Below are 20,392 nucleotides of genomic sequence, written 5' to 3' on the forward strand. Positions count from 1 at the left end.
ACGAACCTCAATATAACGAATTCCTCGATTTAACAAATTTTTCGCAATCCCCTTGAATTGTCCATAAGAGTCAATATAAAATGTACCTCTACATTACGAATATTTTTTGCGAACAATCTCTTTATAACGAATTTTCAACTATAATAAAAAATTTAAATACCTCTAAATAACGAAATTCGTAAATTCAAAACCTTTATATAACGTATAAAGTCCCACCAATATATGACAGTTAGTATGCTCCATAATATGTAATTCATGTCGCGAGAGGTTCCGATACTTTTTTCCTCTTTATAACGAATTTTAGACCAGCTTAACCTCAATATTACAAACCTCGGTTTAATGAATTACTTGATATAACGAATATTTACTGGTTCCCTTCAGATTTGTTATATCGAGGTTGCACTGTATAATAACGTAGTAGGTACTTGTTGCTTTCTTATACCACGACATAGTAATACAATGTATGCAATAAAAATATGTATGCCTTCACAATTCGCTCATAATTTAATATTGCTACGACATTATAACAATCATAATAAAACACACTGCATTCAGTGACTGTATGGAATATGGATAATATGCAAAAATAATGAATTTTATAAACTACTAGCTGACCCGGCAAACGTTGTTTTGCCATATAAATAATTTCCTAGTAATTACACAAAATCCGTTGTTATTGAAAGCTCGTGTCACGTGTTGAGTACTTTTGAGGTTATAAAATCACTTGATTAAGTAATCGTGAAAAATACACTCAAAATTGATAATTTAATTATTATTATTGATAAAATAGGAATGATTAAAAGTTAATATGAGAGTTACACTGAGAATAATAATTGTCAACGTTACTACTACACTTGATGCATAAACAATAATGATGGCCGACAACTGTGTAGGGAGTAAGAAAGAAAGGGGACCGGCTTCGTTTTCATCCCTACTCCTTGCTGTTTACTGGGTCAGAAGTGACACCTGTAGACATCTGGCGGGGATAACTAATTAAATGACGATTGATCAGTTTTCGACCGGAGAGGAAAAATGATTAAATTACTAAAATGGCTATTAAAAAATAAGGGTTGATCGTAGAAGGGTGAAAATTGAGGATTGTATGTATTTTTGTATGTTGTATCATAAAAAAAGAGAAATTAAAAATTTTGTCTAAAAAATAAAAAAAAAAATTTAGGGGTGGACTACCCCTAACATTTAGGGGGATGAAAAATAGATGTTGGCCGATTCTCAGGCCTACCCAATATGCACACAAAATTTCATCAAAATCGGTCAAGCCGTTTCGGAGGAGTATGGCAACGAAAACTGTGACACGTGAATTTTATATATTAGATGTTATTTTATTAGGTATTATTATGGTTGAAGGTCACACGTGCCAAAATTTTAAAGTCAATGTTTTTACAATGTTATTAAAAATACATATCTAATAATATATTGTTTTGTAATTTCTTTTTTTTAAAATATATTTTTACGGCAAGTGTTTTATTATTTAATATTTATGCATTTTACAAAGAATAATTGTTTATATTATTTGTTTTGTAATTTTTTATATTACAAAACACTAATAAGGTTGATATATAGTAAATGTTTTTTTTTCAATTATTTTTATATAAAATATTCGAAATAATAGCAAAGTGGATTTACTTCTTTACCGGGAATCGAATAAATATATTTGTACGTATGTAATATACTTACATTTTATGTAATATGTATATATTTTTCATAAATTCTGAAAAGCTGTTTTAATACATTGAGCCTGAAATATTTTCTAGTTGTAATTCCACTTACTGAGATCACGTGACCCAACAGGACTCGTTTTAAAGATATTCCATGTGATAGGCAATTAATATTTGAAGTGAAGCCTGCATCTACGTCTCACACCCTGAATCTTCTTAAATCGCTCATATTTGGCCACCATAGCACGAATAGCAGGTGCTGTTAAAGCATTGAGAACTCCATGAAATGAACTTTGAGTGATAATTACTGATCAGTTTAAAAAAAAAAAAAGTAATATTCAAGCTCGTGTTAAACGATCGGTGTAAAATATACAGCTGATTGAACAATGTGTTGCAAATGATTTTGATCGGTTCTAAATCAAAAAGAACTTTTGGTATACTCTATGTAGGTATTTTGAATGAGTTATTAATCAAAAATTGTCCTACTACTTTTAGATAAATATTTTAAAAATATGTAAGTTAATATTTCATTTATTAATATTAAATATTATTTTCCTAAAATAACAACGCATATTTAATACCGCAATAGTTTTAATCAATCACTAATCAATAGATAATAATCATTTTAAAAAGATATCAAATAATCCTTGTGGCCTTGTTTTATTATTGTTTGGATATTATATTTTTAAGTCATATTTTCCCAAAAAATATAGACTTATAGACTGTATCGACGTTCAAAGGGGCGTGTGAATTTATAAATCTGTTTTATAACCTTTAAGGCTGTTGTCTCCGTACGATATTGTAAAAACTGTATAACTATACTACACTTTTTACTTTTAACTCTAATGTACTCTAAAAATAAAATGTATTCTCGTAATAAAATCTCTCTTCTCTATTCAACTACTTATACTCTAACTATGGTCGTTTCTGTTCAACAATAAAATTCATTAACTTTGAGTAACTATATCACAGTAATTAAATGGTCAATAATTTTTTTTAACTCAAAACAAATACATCAATATGTTCAGTTAGTTTTTTGAGTTAGAGACGGTCAATCGACTTCAAATTATAAGAAAGGGGATAGGGTTTCTAAAAACTTGAGACAAAAAGGCATTTCCTTGATCTTTATAAATTTTCAACCGGTATGCTCAGTTTGGAGAAGCTGCTGGGTTGCGCAAAGCATTAAGAAGAGAGAAAGTCCATGATATTTCGTAGATGGCTACAATCCCATCCAATTAAGTTACAGGAGTGAAAATTTGTCTAAAAATTGATTAAATATTAATAAAGTGGCTCCTTAGTAATATCGCCGTCTCTTTTATTAATAGTGTTCAAAATCATGAAAAGAGAAAAATTTCATAATAATAAAAAGCATTCATTATGAAGAAGTATCTCATGAGGCGGAAATATGGCCTTAGTGATGGATCTCTGCTACTCACAAGTTATTTTTTAATATTGAATATTATTATACCATATTTCATAAAATTTATTCAAATCAGGATAGATGTATAGAGGTATATTAAGGAAGATCAAATTAGTAGGTGTATCAAATTATGAAGGCCATCATCACATATTTATCTCTTACAATTAATATACAATATACAAAACAAACTAACATAGATATAAAACTAACTAACTACTGTTGCGTTGCGGTCAAGTTTAAATTACTTTTTATTCCCAAGAGGGGCGCACTCACTTGATTACAAATAATACTAATATGTATATATAGTTGTAAAGGTAGTTAGTTACTCATTGATCTTTGAGTTGACTCATTTAAGTTTACATATGTATTTAATGGTGTGGGTGATCGATTACCACATATTCATTATTATTATTTCCTACTTCTATAACATCTCAATAAATTATATAGGCATTACATTATAGCGTAGACAATATTTGATTAATTAAGGTCCAATAGGCATTGTATTCTCAGAAAAAAAACTTTTTTTGTATTTAATGCTCTTGTAAACTATCTATTTTTTTAAATTCCATATCATCTGGTGTTCCCTTAAATGGGAGACTTTTTGATCTTATTTCGTTTAATTATAACCTTTTTATTCGAAGTTTTCAATTCCTCTGAAAAGAATATTAATTTACAAATTGTAAAAATTTGTAACTATTAAACGGTTAAATTTCAAATGTATTTTGACATATGACATTCTTATGTTTTTAATAATTTTTTTTTTTCGTAAAAACATGTAATTTGACTTTTTTCCTTATTTTTATACCAAGTTTAAATGCAATATTTAAAGTATACTAAGTTTAGTCTCAAGTTTGTAACGCTTAAGAGTATTGATGCTACGAACAGAATTTTGGTAAAGGTGTTCTCATGAATACACCTAACTATTCCATTTCCGGTTGTTCGTTCGTCTATCCGTTCGTTCGTCGATCAACGCAATAACTCAAAAACGAAAAGAAATATCAAGCTGAAATTTATACTTATTGTGTAAGAGTGGCTATCTTTCTTTACTTACATGACGTAAAAAATCAAACGATTGCCCACTGTCTATACATGGTATTTCAACAATTACCTCAGTCAACTGTTCATTTTCACTTGTTAAAGAGATTATTTAATTCAAATTTAATTTTTGATAAATATACTTATTTGTTTTACACTATATCTTTTTTTTTTTTTGCTCCATAGATGGCTGGAATACTTTATCAGTCTATAGAATCATGCATTTAAAAAAAACCAAGATGCCGAAGTTATGATTATGAAACAATTTGTTTTGTATAAAGACAAAATGTTTGTTTAATTTATGTTTGTTATGACATACGCTATGCTCATAAAGTTCCAAACTCCCATGAATTTTAGAAAATAATAATGGATGAAAAAAATGACCAAGACAAAAGCTAAAACATTTCGCTCGTACAATCTAATAGTAGCCTTGAATTTAACCTTAACCTTGGCCATGAAAGTCATTTCAAAATCATGAGACTCTTAAATGATTAAATGAATTCACTACATTTCAATATTTCAGAACTCATTACATTTCACAATCAGATGTTTTCAAGTCACAGTTCAGTTCAATGCAGAGTTTCTGAGATATCGCAATATTTCGATTGATTTTAATCCGTATCTGAAAAACTAATCGGCCAGTCATCAAATGCCCTCGATTTTTGTACTTTTGGGGTCAAAATTACCTTATATACTGAGATTTATCGAGATGAAAAACATTTTCCGATTTTTTGCAATTTTTGTTTTGGAATTTGATGAAACTTGGTGGATGGGATAATTTTGATCCATAAAGTTTAAAAATCAGGTTAATTTAATGATTGGAAGCCGAATTTCTAAGATATCGCAAGTTAACCGATTTTAGTTCCGTATTTTAGTATCATTCTATCTATCTATATTTATACTAGTTTAAGAAATCAAGAAAGGAGGATTGAAATTACCTACGAAATAAACAAAACGCTTAAACGAAACAAAAAAGTTTTTGAGAATGTTCTCCTTTTATGAAGTCGATGAAGTTATTACTTTATATAAGAAAAAAAACTTTGAAAGCAAGAAGAAAACAAGAGACTACATATACAATTTCCATTACAAATTATAAAATAAATGTCACAATTAATTACCTAACATAAACTAATTATATACATGGCATGTTCTTGTGGAAAAGTGTGATTAAGTTTGAACATTTACAAGTATTCTTTATTAAGTTTGTTTGTTATAGGTAAGGTACCTACCTTATAAGTATTATAAACAACTTGAGGAAAGTATACGTACTATTACAGACTAACAAACATTTTAATAACTAACTCTTTACTTGTAAAGGTGCGACAATATTCACCCTATTGTATCACTTCATATATAACCCACAAAGGTTTCATTTCTTTGTACAAAAATTTATACTGGTAAAGTAACATTGAAATTAAATATTATATGGAGTTTACTTTTTATGTATAGAATGAGCTAGTAATATACAGTGACTGTAATAAGTTAGGAAAAAATGGGAAGTTGATGGTTGCCGAAATTTTTGCCAGCACTGTATTTCCAGAAGGCAGGCGGTATATAATGGAAGGAATATTTTAAACCATTTTGTGTAATTCATAGTACCAGTCAAAAGCCAAGCGCAGATTTGTGGAGGCAGCTTGTATACTAAAAATACATTTTACAATGATTTGACCTCAGTAACATAACTAATTTTGGTTTAATTTTTGGCTAATTACGCCATTTTGAGGCGGTATATTCCTATTTTTGTATACGTTGACATATCTGTAAAGTAGAGTATCGAAGTAATTATTTTTAGTCCAGATTGCAATTGAATTTTTTCGGGAAAGGTTTTTGTTCTTTAAAATCAAAACTGCCGCTGAAAACTTACGAAACTACAATTCCCGTACTTCTTAAAAAGAAAATTCATCCAACCCAAAGCGAAAATTTCATCACATTTGCTAAAAACTAGATAGATAATATTAACAATGATTTTAATCAAAATGACTAGAGTGTTGTTAAAATATTTATTTATAATGATAAATGAACCAAAACCAACAGCCCAACTATTCTGTAACTTAATTTAGTAGCAAAATAATTCATTTTTGGCAATTTACTTTCAACATTGTGTAAAAATTGTAAAAAAAACCGTGCGGAAATATATAAAATTAACTATTCCTACATTTTCGAAAATTTTTTAGCGAAATCCATACATTGATTTTATCCATTCTCGTCGCACCTTTATGGCAAATTATAACGTGTTATCAAACAGACGGTTAATGGACGCACAAGTACATTTTTAAAAAGTCGAGCGAAACACGCGGATAAAGGCCAGTAGTACATAAATGGGGCTCCTGATATAATATTCAAGGCTTGAAGAACATATATTAGTTAAACGATAGAAATTAGTTTATATATATATAATTGTTTTAATATATTTCCTACCACAGTAATTACTATTTGAAGTCTTACAAAACAACATCATACACATTTAATAATCAACTCGATGCGATATGTTAGTCTTTAGATAAATTACCTACCTACTCTTCGCTGGTTAGTTGGTGCTATACTATACAGTTAGAATCTCAGAAACGCATATGCTTCCTATATGACGTCCGACAAATTAGTAGTTGATAAACGTAATCGAGTTATCTCAGTGTGTGAAAATTTTGGTAGATAAAATTTTATCACTTCGTTACGGCAATAACAAAGACCAAAAGGACAGAAAGTTTTCTGAAAGAATCATAAGAAAAGCAAAACTCTATCTAACGTAGCTTAATTCTCATTATTTACATCTTTTACCAGTATAGAGATTAATTCGAATTGAATAACTTTCGGGTAGAACTGGGGATTGAACAATATGTTCAATCGATTTATATTAATAAACAAGCCATACCGAGTCAAATTTTTCCGGCTTTGAAGAAGGGGGCTCATTCAAGCTGATTCACGTAATATAGCTCATTCAAGCTGATTCAAGTTGTTTAGTATACAATAATTAAAAACTTTTGCAGGAAACATTTTTTTGAAAAAGCAATACTTTTAGCAGAAACGAATCCCACAATTTGTGTGAGACACTGATTTTATATTTGATTTCTGATTCGTTTGGATTCGATGGATTCGTTTTTCGAAAAAATATTTTTAAAAAAGGTTTACAGTTTTTTTATAGGGAACAATTTCCGTTATATTACAGTTTTTTCCTAAGTTTGCTCCGCTTAGAATTAACAGATAAGTATACCAGAATCAATCAAACGTAAAGTATACTGGTAAATTATTTTTAAAATTATTTACAAATTTAATGTTTAAATAAAAGGTATAATTAATGTTTAAGAAATTTCTATTTCATTATCATAACAATCCACTTTCGCTCCACTATAATCTATAAAAACTGCCACAAATTGTTTAATCTTATCATCGAGGCATCACTGCTTGGCAATTTATACGACAAAATCGATTTATTGTACACTCATAATATTTATTTTAATTTTTTTATTTTGTTTGCAGTGACGGCAGCGATTTTGAAGACGATACAGGAGATGATGCCAAATCGGTTCGCACAAATGATGATAGTAGAAAGTAAGTAGAATTGACAATAATATTTTTTTAACTTTGGCATGTTAAAGTATACATTTCCTACTATAAATATTAAAATAAGTGAAATTTACAAAATTTAAAACCCTAAACGGAACCTAAACTCACACTTGAAACATAACTTTGAATACTATCCATTAAATAACCGTTTTCCTTAATTCTTTTCCAAATTGAACCAATATTGAACATCATTGAACCAATTTTTTTTTTGTTTTTTCGTGTACGGAATCCTAATCGCACACTTGAAACACTCGGGAAACCAAAAAAATCAAAATCGGTTCATCCGTTTAGGCGTTACGAATTTAAGTTTAAAGTTCCGTCATTTTAAATGGAAAACTCTTTTAAGTCCACCCTGTATATTGCATTTAATTCAATAATATGACTTACTGCATAAGTATCTAAAATCTAAATTATGAAATAAATTAAGAATACATGTCAATAAATAACTCATAGGTACATACTTCAAGTTAAGATCCTATTTTTAAAAAAAAAAACGTTATTAAGTAAAAGATCCGCAATAAAAGTATATGTTATTTTTTATTATTTAAAAAAAAATGTACTTATATAATAAAAAATAATTATTTATCTAAGGTAGTTCCATCAAACATAATTGTAAGAAGATATTTGAAATTAAGTTTTCCAATGTTGATTATTCGTTTAGAAATTTGGGAAAATGTGGTGAAACTAGACTAAGAGTAACCGGAAAAATTTTCAATATCTGCTATGACTTTCGAGATACCAAAATCTGAAAATCTATGGGAAATGTACTATTAAGATAAGAGGCAAAGTCTTAAAAACCGCGATAAAATATAGCATGATTTTGTGGAATTAACAAAAGGTAGAGGCGGGAAGATGACACTCCCAAAAGTAAGTTGGGTTAGTGACATGGATGTGCCTTTTGGGGAAATGCACTAAATTATCGTTTTGGCGGTATTTAAGGCTTTTCACACCTCCACAGTCCTTCTTAACTAGTAGGTTGAAAATGGGTTTATAAGTTAAATTATTTCCTCTGAAGATTAAAAAAAGATCCTCTAGATGGCAGGATATATTTATACCCCCTAGAGTTGCCATCTAGCGGATCTTTTTTTAATCTTCTGAGCAAAAAGGCTAATTAGTATCAAGAATATGCCTTTTGGGATAGACAACTTTCCAGCCCTCTTTATATACAATCCGCTTTATATGTACAATCCCTCATACTAAGTTTCGTCTCATTTAAACTAATGGAGGCCGTTGTAGAAGTGCAAACAAGGATTTATTATTTTCAAAAAATCTACTTTTATTTAACCGTAATTTATTTGCTGGTCAAACTACCTTAAAAGTTATATATGCAAAATAAAACAGGTTTATTATGTAATTACATAATTATAATTAATTATTAATATCTAATAATAAATGGTACAAACATTTTTCTTTAATTTCCCACATTTAAAATAAGTAGAAATATAACAACTAACTTAGTTAATAGTTTAAAAATTCTGTATACACTTTTATGGTATAGTCAGAGGCAAGTTGGGAAATTTATTGAGAGTCTGCGAGAATGGAAGAAAAGGTTAAACCACTGACAATTATTTCTAAAACTTTGAATCTTTAAACTAGACATATTTTGCGAACTTATGTTTAAAACCACTGTAATCATCAACTTCAATACTCACAACTCACGATATGTAGAAACAATTTTTCGGAACGTGTTAAATTCTTCCATTTGCCGTGTTAAAGGAAAATGTAAGGTATTTGTTTGAATTTAAACAAATAATAAATAAATTTTTCATTTTCTAAAACAACTTTCTTTTTAAGTTACAAATGTAGATAAAACAAACTTATTTAATGTTTGAGTGTATTAATTTATAAAAAAGTGGGCAGTTTAGTTGATTATGTATACAAAATATGTAATTTTTTTCACTGACAAGGTCAATTTATTATTAACTTTCATTACAATGTTATTATAGGAAATACCTGATCATGAATGCTTTTAATAATTTTTCATTTCATTTGTAAATATACCACGGGAACACGGGAAAAAGAAGTATTCATTCTAATCGCCTATTAAAGTCACTTAATCGCCGATTAAAATAATTTCAAAAATATATTATTGAGAATTGGGAACCACCACAATGAATGCGATCCTTATCACTTTATCAAAAGTATTACAATATTTTGAATAAAAGCGTGAACTGTACGGATATTTGCAGATAAGATTGCACCCTCTCTCATCGCTCAGGAAATTTAACGGACTAAGAAATAAATTGAACATCTTGACCCAGAAAAGTATCAAAATTAAACATGCGGCAAATGAAAGATAAAACAATGAGAAATATTTTAAGTCTAAATTGACCTCAATCTGATAAGTTTACTCGTCTCGGCTAACTCAATGGGAAGAAAATAGTAGACGAATCGTGTTGAATAGAAAAATAGACAATATAGTGCTGGGCCGAGCATCTACTTAAAATAAGAATAAAGTAGGATGGAGATTAATTAAAAATAAGACTTGGAAACTTTTTTAAGTGACTTAAGGTAAAGAGGAGTTTCCGAGCACTCCGATCACATTCGAAACATTTTCGGTAATCGATTGTATGCATAGTCCTGTGCCATATCATTAGCAAACCTATAAAATGAACGATATATTTTGTCTCTTTGCATTAAGCGTAGAAAGACCAATAAACAAATTTTTTCGTACATTTATCATGTGCTGTGAACTGTGCTGTGTTTTTTCAACACGGTAGTAAAAAAAATTTAAAAAAATCGTCGTTTTGGGAGAATCTATCCTTTTTTTTAAGGAAAATCAGTAAATTAGTACAAGAGTCCAAAAATCAGTAGAAAACAACGTGTGGTAACCCTTTTTTAAAAGTAAGGCTTCTTTTTATCATTTAAAACAAATCTTAAAACAAAAAATAATCACGTTAAAATCAATTGATACTTTTTGTATAATGAAACATCTTTATTAGTTTATTATTATATAAAACGTTCTGTTTTTTTGAACAGCTTCGCAAACAAAAAGCTAGCGCTTAAGGATGAATGTCAATGACAGTCATTCTTATAAAACACGACACCCCACTGATTTAAAACACTAAAAATAAATTTTTATTTTTAGCATTTCATTATTTTATACTTCAATCGAAATATAAAACAATTACGTTTAAATTTTATCACCCACTTTAATGCACCCGTTTTAGAGGTCGAAATAATTCAATATTAAATAAAGCTAGAGGAAATCGTGGAAAGTTTTGCTTTGTAAGTCATTGTCAGTTTTTGAATCATATAATTTTTATCCAAAACTACTTGTTAAATTCATATCAATAAAAGTTTCTAAATTTAAAAAAATATTGTTGAATTTAATCTTAGATATCCACATGACTAATACGGGAGGGGTTAATGTTAAAAAAAAAAATAAATGCTTTAACAGATCCCACTTAGAAATACTTCAATAGTAAGGAACTAATTATACGGTGTTATACGATGGATTAATCAGGGAATCAAATAAAAATACACGAAGAAGCAAATTCCTGTCTTCGGGAGCCGGTGGATGTTAATCCCGTATTCCCGTTAACGATTTTCAACTACATAAAGTCTGTTCATAGCTATTTTCAGATTCTTGTTTGTATGAATCATTCTACAGTAAAATGTACATGTAAGTATAGGATGATTCATATGATCAAGAATCTGCAAATAGCTCTGAATGAGCCATTTAGTATAATTAGCAAATATATAACGATTTACTCTAACTTTAAATAAGTTTTATCACAATTTCGAGGTAAAATTGAAAATTTTACCAAATTTTCTTCTTTTTATCGTGGAAATTGACAGTCATCCTTAAGAAATAAAATTGGATGTATATAATCAATAAACTGTAACAAATAAAATACAAATTTATTTCTAATAAATATATAAATTAATTAAAAACAAAAATCATTCCGTAGAAACAGTCGCAACTGTTGATATTGCTGTTGAGTTGGTAGTATCTGTTATATTACTACAGTCATCATCGACACCCATTTCATTAAATGGTTGCACTTCAGCCGATCCACATAACACAAAGATAAGAAACGTTAACCAAAACACCGCACACGTACAATAAAATGATATATGCCACATTTCAATAGTATTTTTAATATTTGTTAAGGCACCCATTAAATATGGTATAATAATACCGGTTAATGTTGCAATGGAATTTTGGAAACCTGTTAATGTACCCACATACCTGGGTGATATTTCATGAACATTTAAAAATACTGTTAAAACAACAGCACCATTTGCACCTAAACCAATTGCCAGAAATACAATAACGAATGTGGTGCGACGGTCTACTAATGTAATCAATAGCCACATTAATCCGGGTATAAAATGTGATATAACACATAATATTTTACGTAAATTTGTGGTGGAAACCACTGTGACACGTTGTAAATAATCGCCGATTATACCAAAATATATTGCGCTTATAATTCGTACCACATATGCAACACCTGAAACAATTGGTTACAGGAATTCAAATTCTTTTTTATGGTTAATAGCTGTATGTATGTATGGAGGGGGGGTGTATGTAATTCTACTAAATTTGGATCATAATTTTCAAATTTGTGCTCAAAATTAACCTAGCTCTAATAGGTTTCAAGAAGGTGGAGTCCTGGTCACGGAATTAAGCACATAAGTGATAGCTAGCAAAAAACTGACATCGCAGTTGAAAAGAATGACCTAAAATTAGTGGGTTTCAAAAAAAATTCCAATAAGATCGGATCAAATTTGCCTGTATTATCAAAAAAATCGAATTTATTAACTTCATGACGTCATTAGAATCCAAAAAATTTAATTTTGCTTTATTGCATCCAAATTTTATCCAATTTCGAGAAACCAATTTTGTAATTCTACTAAATTTGGATCATAATTTTCAAATTTGTGCTCAAAATTAACCTAGGACATTAACCTATGTTATGTCGAAATTTTAAAGCTATTAAAAAAATTTTGAAACATGTTACCTGAGACAATTCCCGCTTGTTTTAATTCCATATGCAATATTTCAGTTAAATATTTTGGTGAATATGTCGTTAAAAAGACAGCACCCCACATATTACCAATTTGTAATAAAACTATAGCCCAAAAAGGACCATTAAGAAATATACGTCCATATGGTATTTTACGATTACGTTTTGTTAATGATTCACCAACATTTGCTAAAATATAATTACGTTCTTTCTCTGATATTGTGGTATGTTTTAACGGTGTGTCAGCTACTGCATATCGAAAACTGGCAACCCATATAAAAGCAACAATCCCTGGTACAAACCATGCCCATTTCCAACCTAAATATTCAATTATGTATCCTAATGTTGTCCATGCAATTAATATACCCAAATTTCCACCAAATAATAAACTTAAAAATTTCCCCTTTTCTTTTTTTGGTGCCCATTTAGAAATAAGTGTATGCATACTTGGAAATACAAGTCCACAAGCTGCACCTTGATCCAATAAAATTAAATATAAATATCAATTACCAAAGCTTAAAATAACTTGCTACGTGCTGAAAATTTAGATAAACTTAAACCGCATAGTATTAGTATTGACAATGTATTGGGAAAATTTCCTCATATATCCGAGTGGCCATTGCTACTAGATTTTACTAGCAACTTCGCTGTGTGTAGATTTTATGGTAGGTTTCCTTTTACCGTAGTAAATCCTTGCTAATGAAACCCAAGTTCAACATTTGTTTTAGTCTATAGTTCTTATGGTGCTTTAAGATCCACCTACATATTTCAGTGCAACAACAACGTTAGTTCAGTGAAATACCCTACGTGGGACGTTTGTGAACTGATTTTTCGTCTAGTTTCGTCGTCTTCTAACAAAAATCATAATTCAAACATTTGGACCCGAAATCGTAAATAAGCCTCCAAATCGCCTTTCTCCTAATTCGTTTCTCAGGAAAGAAAAGATTACCACTTGAAAAACTATATTTCTCAGGCTTTAACAACATGCAATTTGTTGCAAAACCATCAATCGGATCGATGAGGAGCATCCATACAACGTTCAACACTAATATTAATCGCTGTATCCTAATTTTCACCTGGTAACAAATATTTCAATGTCTATTTTCCTTTATACCTGATACTGTTCGTGAAACACACACTGCAATCCAATGAAATTCACATAAAAATGGTACCGCCATAATCATTACTCCAGATATGATGGTTGAGTACGTTATAATATTCCGTGCGCCAAAACGATTAATAAACCATCCTGATAAAAATGCTGCAGGTATCATACCCCAAAAGTAGGCTCCAAATAGATAGCCTTGTGTCATTTGATCCCAATCATATCGTTTACCGTAATGTTTGTTTAGTTTCTCATTTTGAGCAAAATTATCGGATTTATGTATAACCATTGCTATAATGTTTATTGAAATCAAAACACGTAATGCTGTGTGCAATAATCCTGAACAAAATATATGCAGCGCTACAATTAAACGCTTTGGTATACAGCACATAATGCTAAATGTTTGAAATGATTTATTTGCTTTTTTCTCATTTATATATATAGCAGCTATATTCACTTAAAATTTTTAAACTGTCAGAAAATTTGGAAAATGGGTAAAAAAGAAAAATAAACATTTGGAATTTTACATTATATTTTAATATAATTTATAACTTTTAAATGATCCAATCAAATCCATAGTAATGATAATGATCTTAAAAATCAATAAATCGTTGACATTTCACGAAAATATTCAGGAAAACTTTTTGTAGAATACAAACAGTTTTATCGAATCGAATTTCGCCAACAATTTTTCGTGTGAAAATTTTAGGGAATAAAATATTAAATTTACGGATCATCAAAAAAGGTCGTCATCCCAAAAGTTTACTACAAAAACTTACCTGCATCCTTTCCCCTTTTTTTTAGTCAACAAGTACATCACTATTTTTTTACCTTTTTACTTTCGTTCATCCACCACCTGCCCATATTAACCGAGCCCATAGTAATCAATCTTGGATTTTTATTTTCGCTACCGTAGACCCGTTCGCCTTCGAATCGACCCCAAGGGATCTATATAAACCACTTTGGAAATGACTGGTCTAAATCATTCGATAAGTGTTCTCCTTATCTTTAAACTTTCACCCCTGAGCTATGTGTGTAACACGAATTTCCTTACTTGATGGCCAGTAAGATATCTTAACATCATCAAACTGCTGATTTAGCAGGCCTTTCGAAAACCTTTTCAAACTGTTTCAATCTGTTTAAATGTAGAATTTAAGATTATATAACTTTAAGATAATCATATAATTTTTATTAATGATTTAAAAATTTATTTTTCAGACAAAATCACAGTGAAATTGAAAAACGTAGACGTGATAAAATGAACACATACATAATGGAACTATCGTCAATGGTACCAATGTGTCATGCAATGTCACGAAAATTAGATAAATTAACTGTGTTAAGAATGGCTGTACAACATTTAAAAACGATACGCGGTGCTGTACACTCATACACCGAGGGACATTATAAACCAGCATTTTTATCCGATCAAGAATTGAAAATGTTAATTTTACAAGCAGCTGAAGGTTTTCTATTTGTTGTTGGATGTGATCGGGGTCGAATATTATATGTATCAGAATCAGTATCAGAAATTTTAAATTATACGCAGGGTGATCTCCTTGGACAAAGTTGGTTTGACATTTTACATCCAAAAGATGTAGCTAAAGTTAAAGAACAGTTATCCTCATCGGATTTAAGTCCTCGAGAAAGATTAATTGATGCAAAAAGTGAGTATAAGAATCATATCATATCTTTTCAAATTATACAAACTCCCGATACTTTTCGACTAAAAGTATAATGTAATAGAGTAAATCTAGGGTTGAAGTCCTAATTCAAACTCCAGTAAATCATAAAATTATCTCTTTTTTTTTCGAAGTATTCATTTTCCGCAAAAAACTTCAATAATTTTCATTCTGTATTAATTTTGCATTTATACTAAATTTTTTAAAAATATTTTCAGCAATGTTGCCGGTTAAAACTGATGTTCCTCAAGGTGTTTCTCGTTTATGTCCTGGTGCAAGACGATCATTTTTTTGTCGAATGAAATGTAAACTAAGTACTCAAATAAAAGAAGAAGCTGATACAACGACAGGTTGTCATCGCCGGAAAAAGCAACAAAATTCGGATCGTAAATATAGTGTAATACAATGTACGGGCTATTTAAAATCTTGGGCACCAGCTAAAATTGGTTTAGATGAACAAGAAGGTGATGGTGATGGCGAAACTTGTAATCTATCATGTTTAGTTGCCGTTGGACGATTACAACCACAAATATCAACAATGCAAACTAGTGATAATAATACACCACGACAGCCAAATGTACGGACAATCCAATTTATTTCACGTCATGCTATGGATGGGAAATTTTTATTTGTGGACCAAAGAGCAACATTAGTATTAGGATTTTTACCTCAAGAATTATTAGGCACCTCAATGTACGAATATTATCATCATGAAGATATTCCAATGTTAGCTGAATCACATAAGTGTGCGTTACAAGGATTAGAACGTGTTACTACTGAAGTTTATAAATTTAGAAGTAAAGAGGGTAGCTTTGTTAAACTACAAAGTGAATGGAAGTCATTTAGAAATCCATGGACAAAAGATGTTGAATATCTTATTGCGAAAAATTCTGTGATATTGTAAGTATACTTTATTAACAACCATAGCTTTTACTTGTAACTTCATCCACTTAATATGCTGACATTTGATATGGATGGTCTTTTAATTAAAGTCTTCAGTATCAAAATTACTTTATTTTGAAGTGTCCAAATCAATTACTGCATGTTGTTTTCGACCAATAATATAGATTACGCATTGGCAGAATGACAACTCTAATACCATTTCGATCTGATGGTTGATCTTCATGGTGAATTTGGCTCCAAAATGGCAGTATACAAAAAAGTCATGCTATTTATAAACAAATTTCCAAAGCTACGAAACCTTGGAAGTCAAAATTTTGTATGAAAGTGGATATTGTGTCACAGTGCTGTATCAGATTTATTAGCTAATGAAGTAATGATTTTATTTTACTTTCAGATCTGATTCTAGAACTGTTGAAAGTAGTGCTGTAAAATTAGAAGGATCAATGCAAACGAATTTTGATTTCTTCTCACAATGTAAGTAAAACAAGTCGAAACAAAAAATAATGATTAATGGCCATGGAAAATAATTTAAATGTAATTTTTATAGCAAATGGTAGAGATATGCAACGGTTAATTAATACACATGTAGAAGCAAGTAAAATAGGTAGACAGATTGCTGAACAAGTTATTGATTCACAACGAAGAGCTGGAGACTCATCTTCTGGAAGTAGTCCAGATCCTGACACAAATCCTATTATTCCTATTTCAACAACGGCAGAGACTTTAATATCAACCAGTAATTCACCAGATCATAGATCAATGCCTACACCATCTAAATTAAATGGAACTGTAAATAATAACTTTAGTCATGTTAGGAACAATGTAATTCTACCTAATGATCCAGGTAAGCTTAAAAATAAATATATAATTTTTGCTCCATGTACAATAAATGTGCAAAATAGTTTAGTCAAATGGGATCAGATTTTTCAGAGTAAAAGATTAGGGTGTCTTCATCTTAAATGCGACACTCTGTATAATCACAATTCCCAAAAACTGTTGATTTTTAAAATTCATTAGAATCAATTAAAAATGGTATTTTCAAAACCCAATTGTTATTTTCCTATTAAAAACAAAATTTATTTTCTTTCTCAGAGAGTGAAGAAGAGATTATAAAAATGATGAGTAGCAGAATAATACCAGAGTCGACAGTATCAGGAAGTGCACCTACAGATGGTAATGATGAAGCGGCTATGGCTGTTATAATGAGCTTATTAGAAGCTGATGCGGGTTTAGGTGGTCCAGTTGATTTTTCAGGCCTTCCTTGGCCATTACCTTGACAATCAGTTAATGCACCTACAAATCGTGTTTCTGAGTCTGTTGAAGATATATTAGCAACTTATGTCAACTATATTGATGGTACAAGTATTTGATTAAGTGTCGCTTCTTGTATCGTTGCACCAGCATGTATGTGTCTAAATGTTACAGTGATTTAGTTCCAATTCTACTGATCAACGAAGTTTATGTCATTGAAATTAAGATATAAAAATGGTGCCATTGTAAATAAACTTTAACCAAATAACGTGTAAAGAACTTAATTGAATTTTTATGGGGAACATAAAATTTCTAGAGATAACTGCTGATTGTAATGTTTCATGTTGTAATCCATAGAAAATTGAATTTAATGAAATTAAAAGTGAACTGGAATATTTTATCTCAGCTTAAGTATTGCATGCAAATGTTTTAATATTTCAAGCTGAAAATATTTTTTTTGAAATTTGCTCATAAATGAAAATTAATTTTAAATTCTCACGAAAAAGCATAATTATGCAAAAATTATACAAAAAAAAAAAATTCCCAGATTTTAATCAAAATGCAATGTCTTGTAGTGATAGTAAAAGACGTATAAATGTTTATCTATTTGAATTTTTAAGAATGTGGTTTAGGGCTTCTTATTTTCGAAGAAGTTTTAAACCCTTGCACATGTTTTGTCATTGAAGACCTGACTTAAATTAATTCAATAATTCTGTTTAAAAAATACAGACTTCAATCCAAAAAAAGATATTTACTAAAACTCATGAAAACAATGATTTATTTGAATCATGTTAACAATTTTTTTTATAGCCAAAATTCGCTGTAAATTAACGAAAAAGTAACTAATCCGTACACCATTAAATTTTTGCCCCAAATATAAAATTCACATTGTTATTTCTCAAAGTAAACGTAGATAAGATTAGACTAAAATTGTTTTTGATGAAATCTCAACAATTTGATGAATTGCGCATGAGTCATGATCAATAATTTTTTTTCAAACTAGATACGGACTCTTAATTACTCTTTACATTTAACATCCATTATTATATAGGCGGATTATTACATATTTGGAAAATTTTCCTATCGGAAAGATGTGAACATATAGTATTGTCACTTATTTTTATGACCAATAAATAATAGTTCATTATCTTGTCTGATTGCCCTCTCTTAATTATGCTGTAATTTATTGTTCTGATATGAAATAACGGTATCTAGAAAATTTACCAAGAACATTGAAATAAAAAAAAAATGTCAATAAATATTAAGATCGGTTTCTATACGTGGTTAACAATAACTTTGCCATATAGATGGTGTTAAGGAAACATTTGTATGATTCTTTCAAATTAACTAATAAATTTTTACATATGCGGACCAGATACTTTGAAATTGGTCCCATATAGCCTAACTAAATTATTGTTGGATACATTAAAAAATCTGACGTTTTGAATTATTAGAAAGTTTAGCTTAAATCTATTGGTAAATAATTTATTTACCATTTACAATCCAAGAAATCGAACTGAGTTTTATCGAATATAATAATACTGAGCGTTTGAGTAAAATCAATTTATTTGAATGTTTAAAATAAAGAATCCGGTAAGTAATTATCGGTGTATGCAAATGAAAGTATTATTATTAAAGTATCCAAATGGAGATATATAAACTTTTTTAAATATCTGTACTTTGATTAAGTATTTCCAAAGAAGTGAAAATTTCAATTTACGAAAATACGTAATTTTTAGTTTTAGAATTATTTAACAAATATGAAAATTTAGTTCAATGCGAAATATTTTAAGTGTCAGATAAATGTATGTATATGTCCTAACAAAAAACTTAATGAATTTCCTATTGAATCAAAAACTTTTTCTTAAAAACATCTTGGTGGGACCATACTATTTTTGATTAACTATAATAATATGTTGTACAAGGTGTGACAATGTGTACGCAGAACTTTAGAAATAAAGAAGGGAGGGATATGAGGATAGATATATAAAATAAGTATTTGATTATAAAAATTTATAATCAAATACTTATTATTTTTTTTATTTTATTATTTTGGGTTTTTAGCATTTTCAGATGGAGACTTTATAAGCCGTTATAGACTCAATATAAAAAAGTCTCTTTGATTACAGAGCATTCTCATCGAAGAGTATTGACCCAACGTAAAATTGTGTTTCGTGTAGGATCATAGTCCTTTAAATTAATATTGAATCTCCAGCGGAAATACTACAAGCATCGACTTGAAAAATAAATGCTTAAAGTTAAGAATGTATAGCAACAAACTGCATATCCCTCCCTTACTAATTGCCGAGTACTTCTCGATCAAAAACACTTGGTTCCCGGTTGAAAACATATACACGAGAATCCTAGTTTAGGTGAATAGCTAATAGTGTAAATAAAAACACATGTCGCAAATAAACCGTTTTACTCCATCGTGGTAACAAAAAAATGGGCAAAACTAACTGACGGGAATGAACTATGCGATGTATTGTGTATTCGACATAAGTTTATCCTTTAACTGTTGAAGATAATCAAAATATGAACGTTATAAAAACACTTTTAAACTAACCAACCAAAAACTTTTATGGTGTATGACCGTATATATTTTAAAAATTTTTGTCAGGTCTCAGATCGTAACTAAAAGTTTTTAAGTAGTAATTGTTTAATGTAAAGCCGAATGAAAGGAAATTCTTTGGTGAATAATAATATTATAGAAAAATTTATAAAATAATTAATATTATAATTTATCCATTTTTTTGACTAGTAAATGAATTATTTTATTCGTG

General features: G+C 29.4%; 1 protein-coding gene across 2 annotated transcripts in view; it reads left to right on the top strand.

Moving 5' to 3' along the window:
- LOC123296520 (protein cycle) overlaps positions 1–18,022 on the top strand; it is a 46,394-nt gene extending 28,372 nt beyond the window's left edge. The window contains exons 4-9 of one of the 2 annotated variants that reach the window (XM_044878021.1): positions 7,606–7,677; positions 14,992–15,440; positions 15,674–16,355; positions 16,753–16,832; positions 16,906–17,202; positions 17,451–18,022. In XM_044878021.1, coding sequence (XP_044733956.1) covers positions 7,606–7,677; positions 14,992–15,440; positions 15,674–16,355; positions 16,753–16,832; positions 16,906–17,202; positions 17,451–17,635 — 1,765 coding nt within the window. In that variant the 3' untranslated portion in view covers positions 17,636–18,022. Of the gene's footprint in view, positions 1–7,605; positions 7,678–14,991; positions 15,441–15,673; positions 16,360–16,752; positions 16,833–16,905; positions 17,203–17,450 lie in introns of those variants that run through there. The other variant, XM_044878022.1, reaches the window with a different exon arrangement.
- Positions 18,023–20,392: the final 2,370 nt, after the last annotated feature.

The sequence above is a fragment of the Chrysoperla carnea genome, chromosome 3 (assembly GCF_905475395.1).
Source record: "Chrysoperla carnea chromosome 3, inChrCarn1.1, whole genome shotgun sequence".
NCBI lineage: Eukaryota > Metazoa > Arthropoda > Insecta > Neuroptera > Chrysopidae > Chrysoperla > Chrysoperla carnea.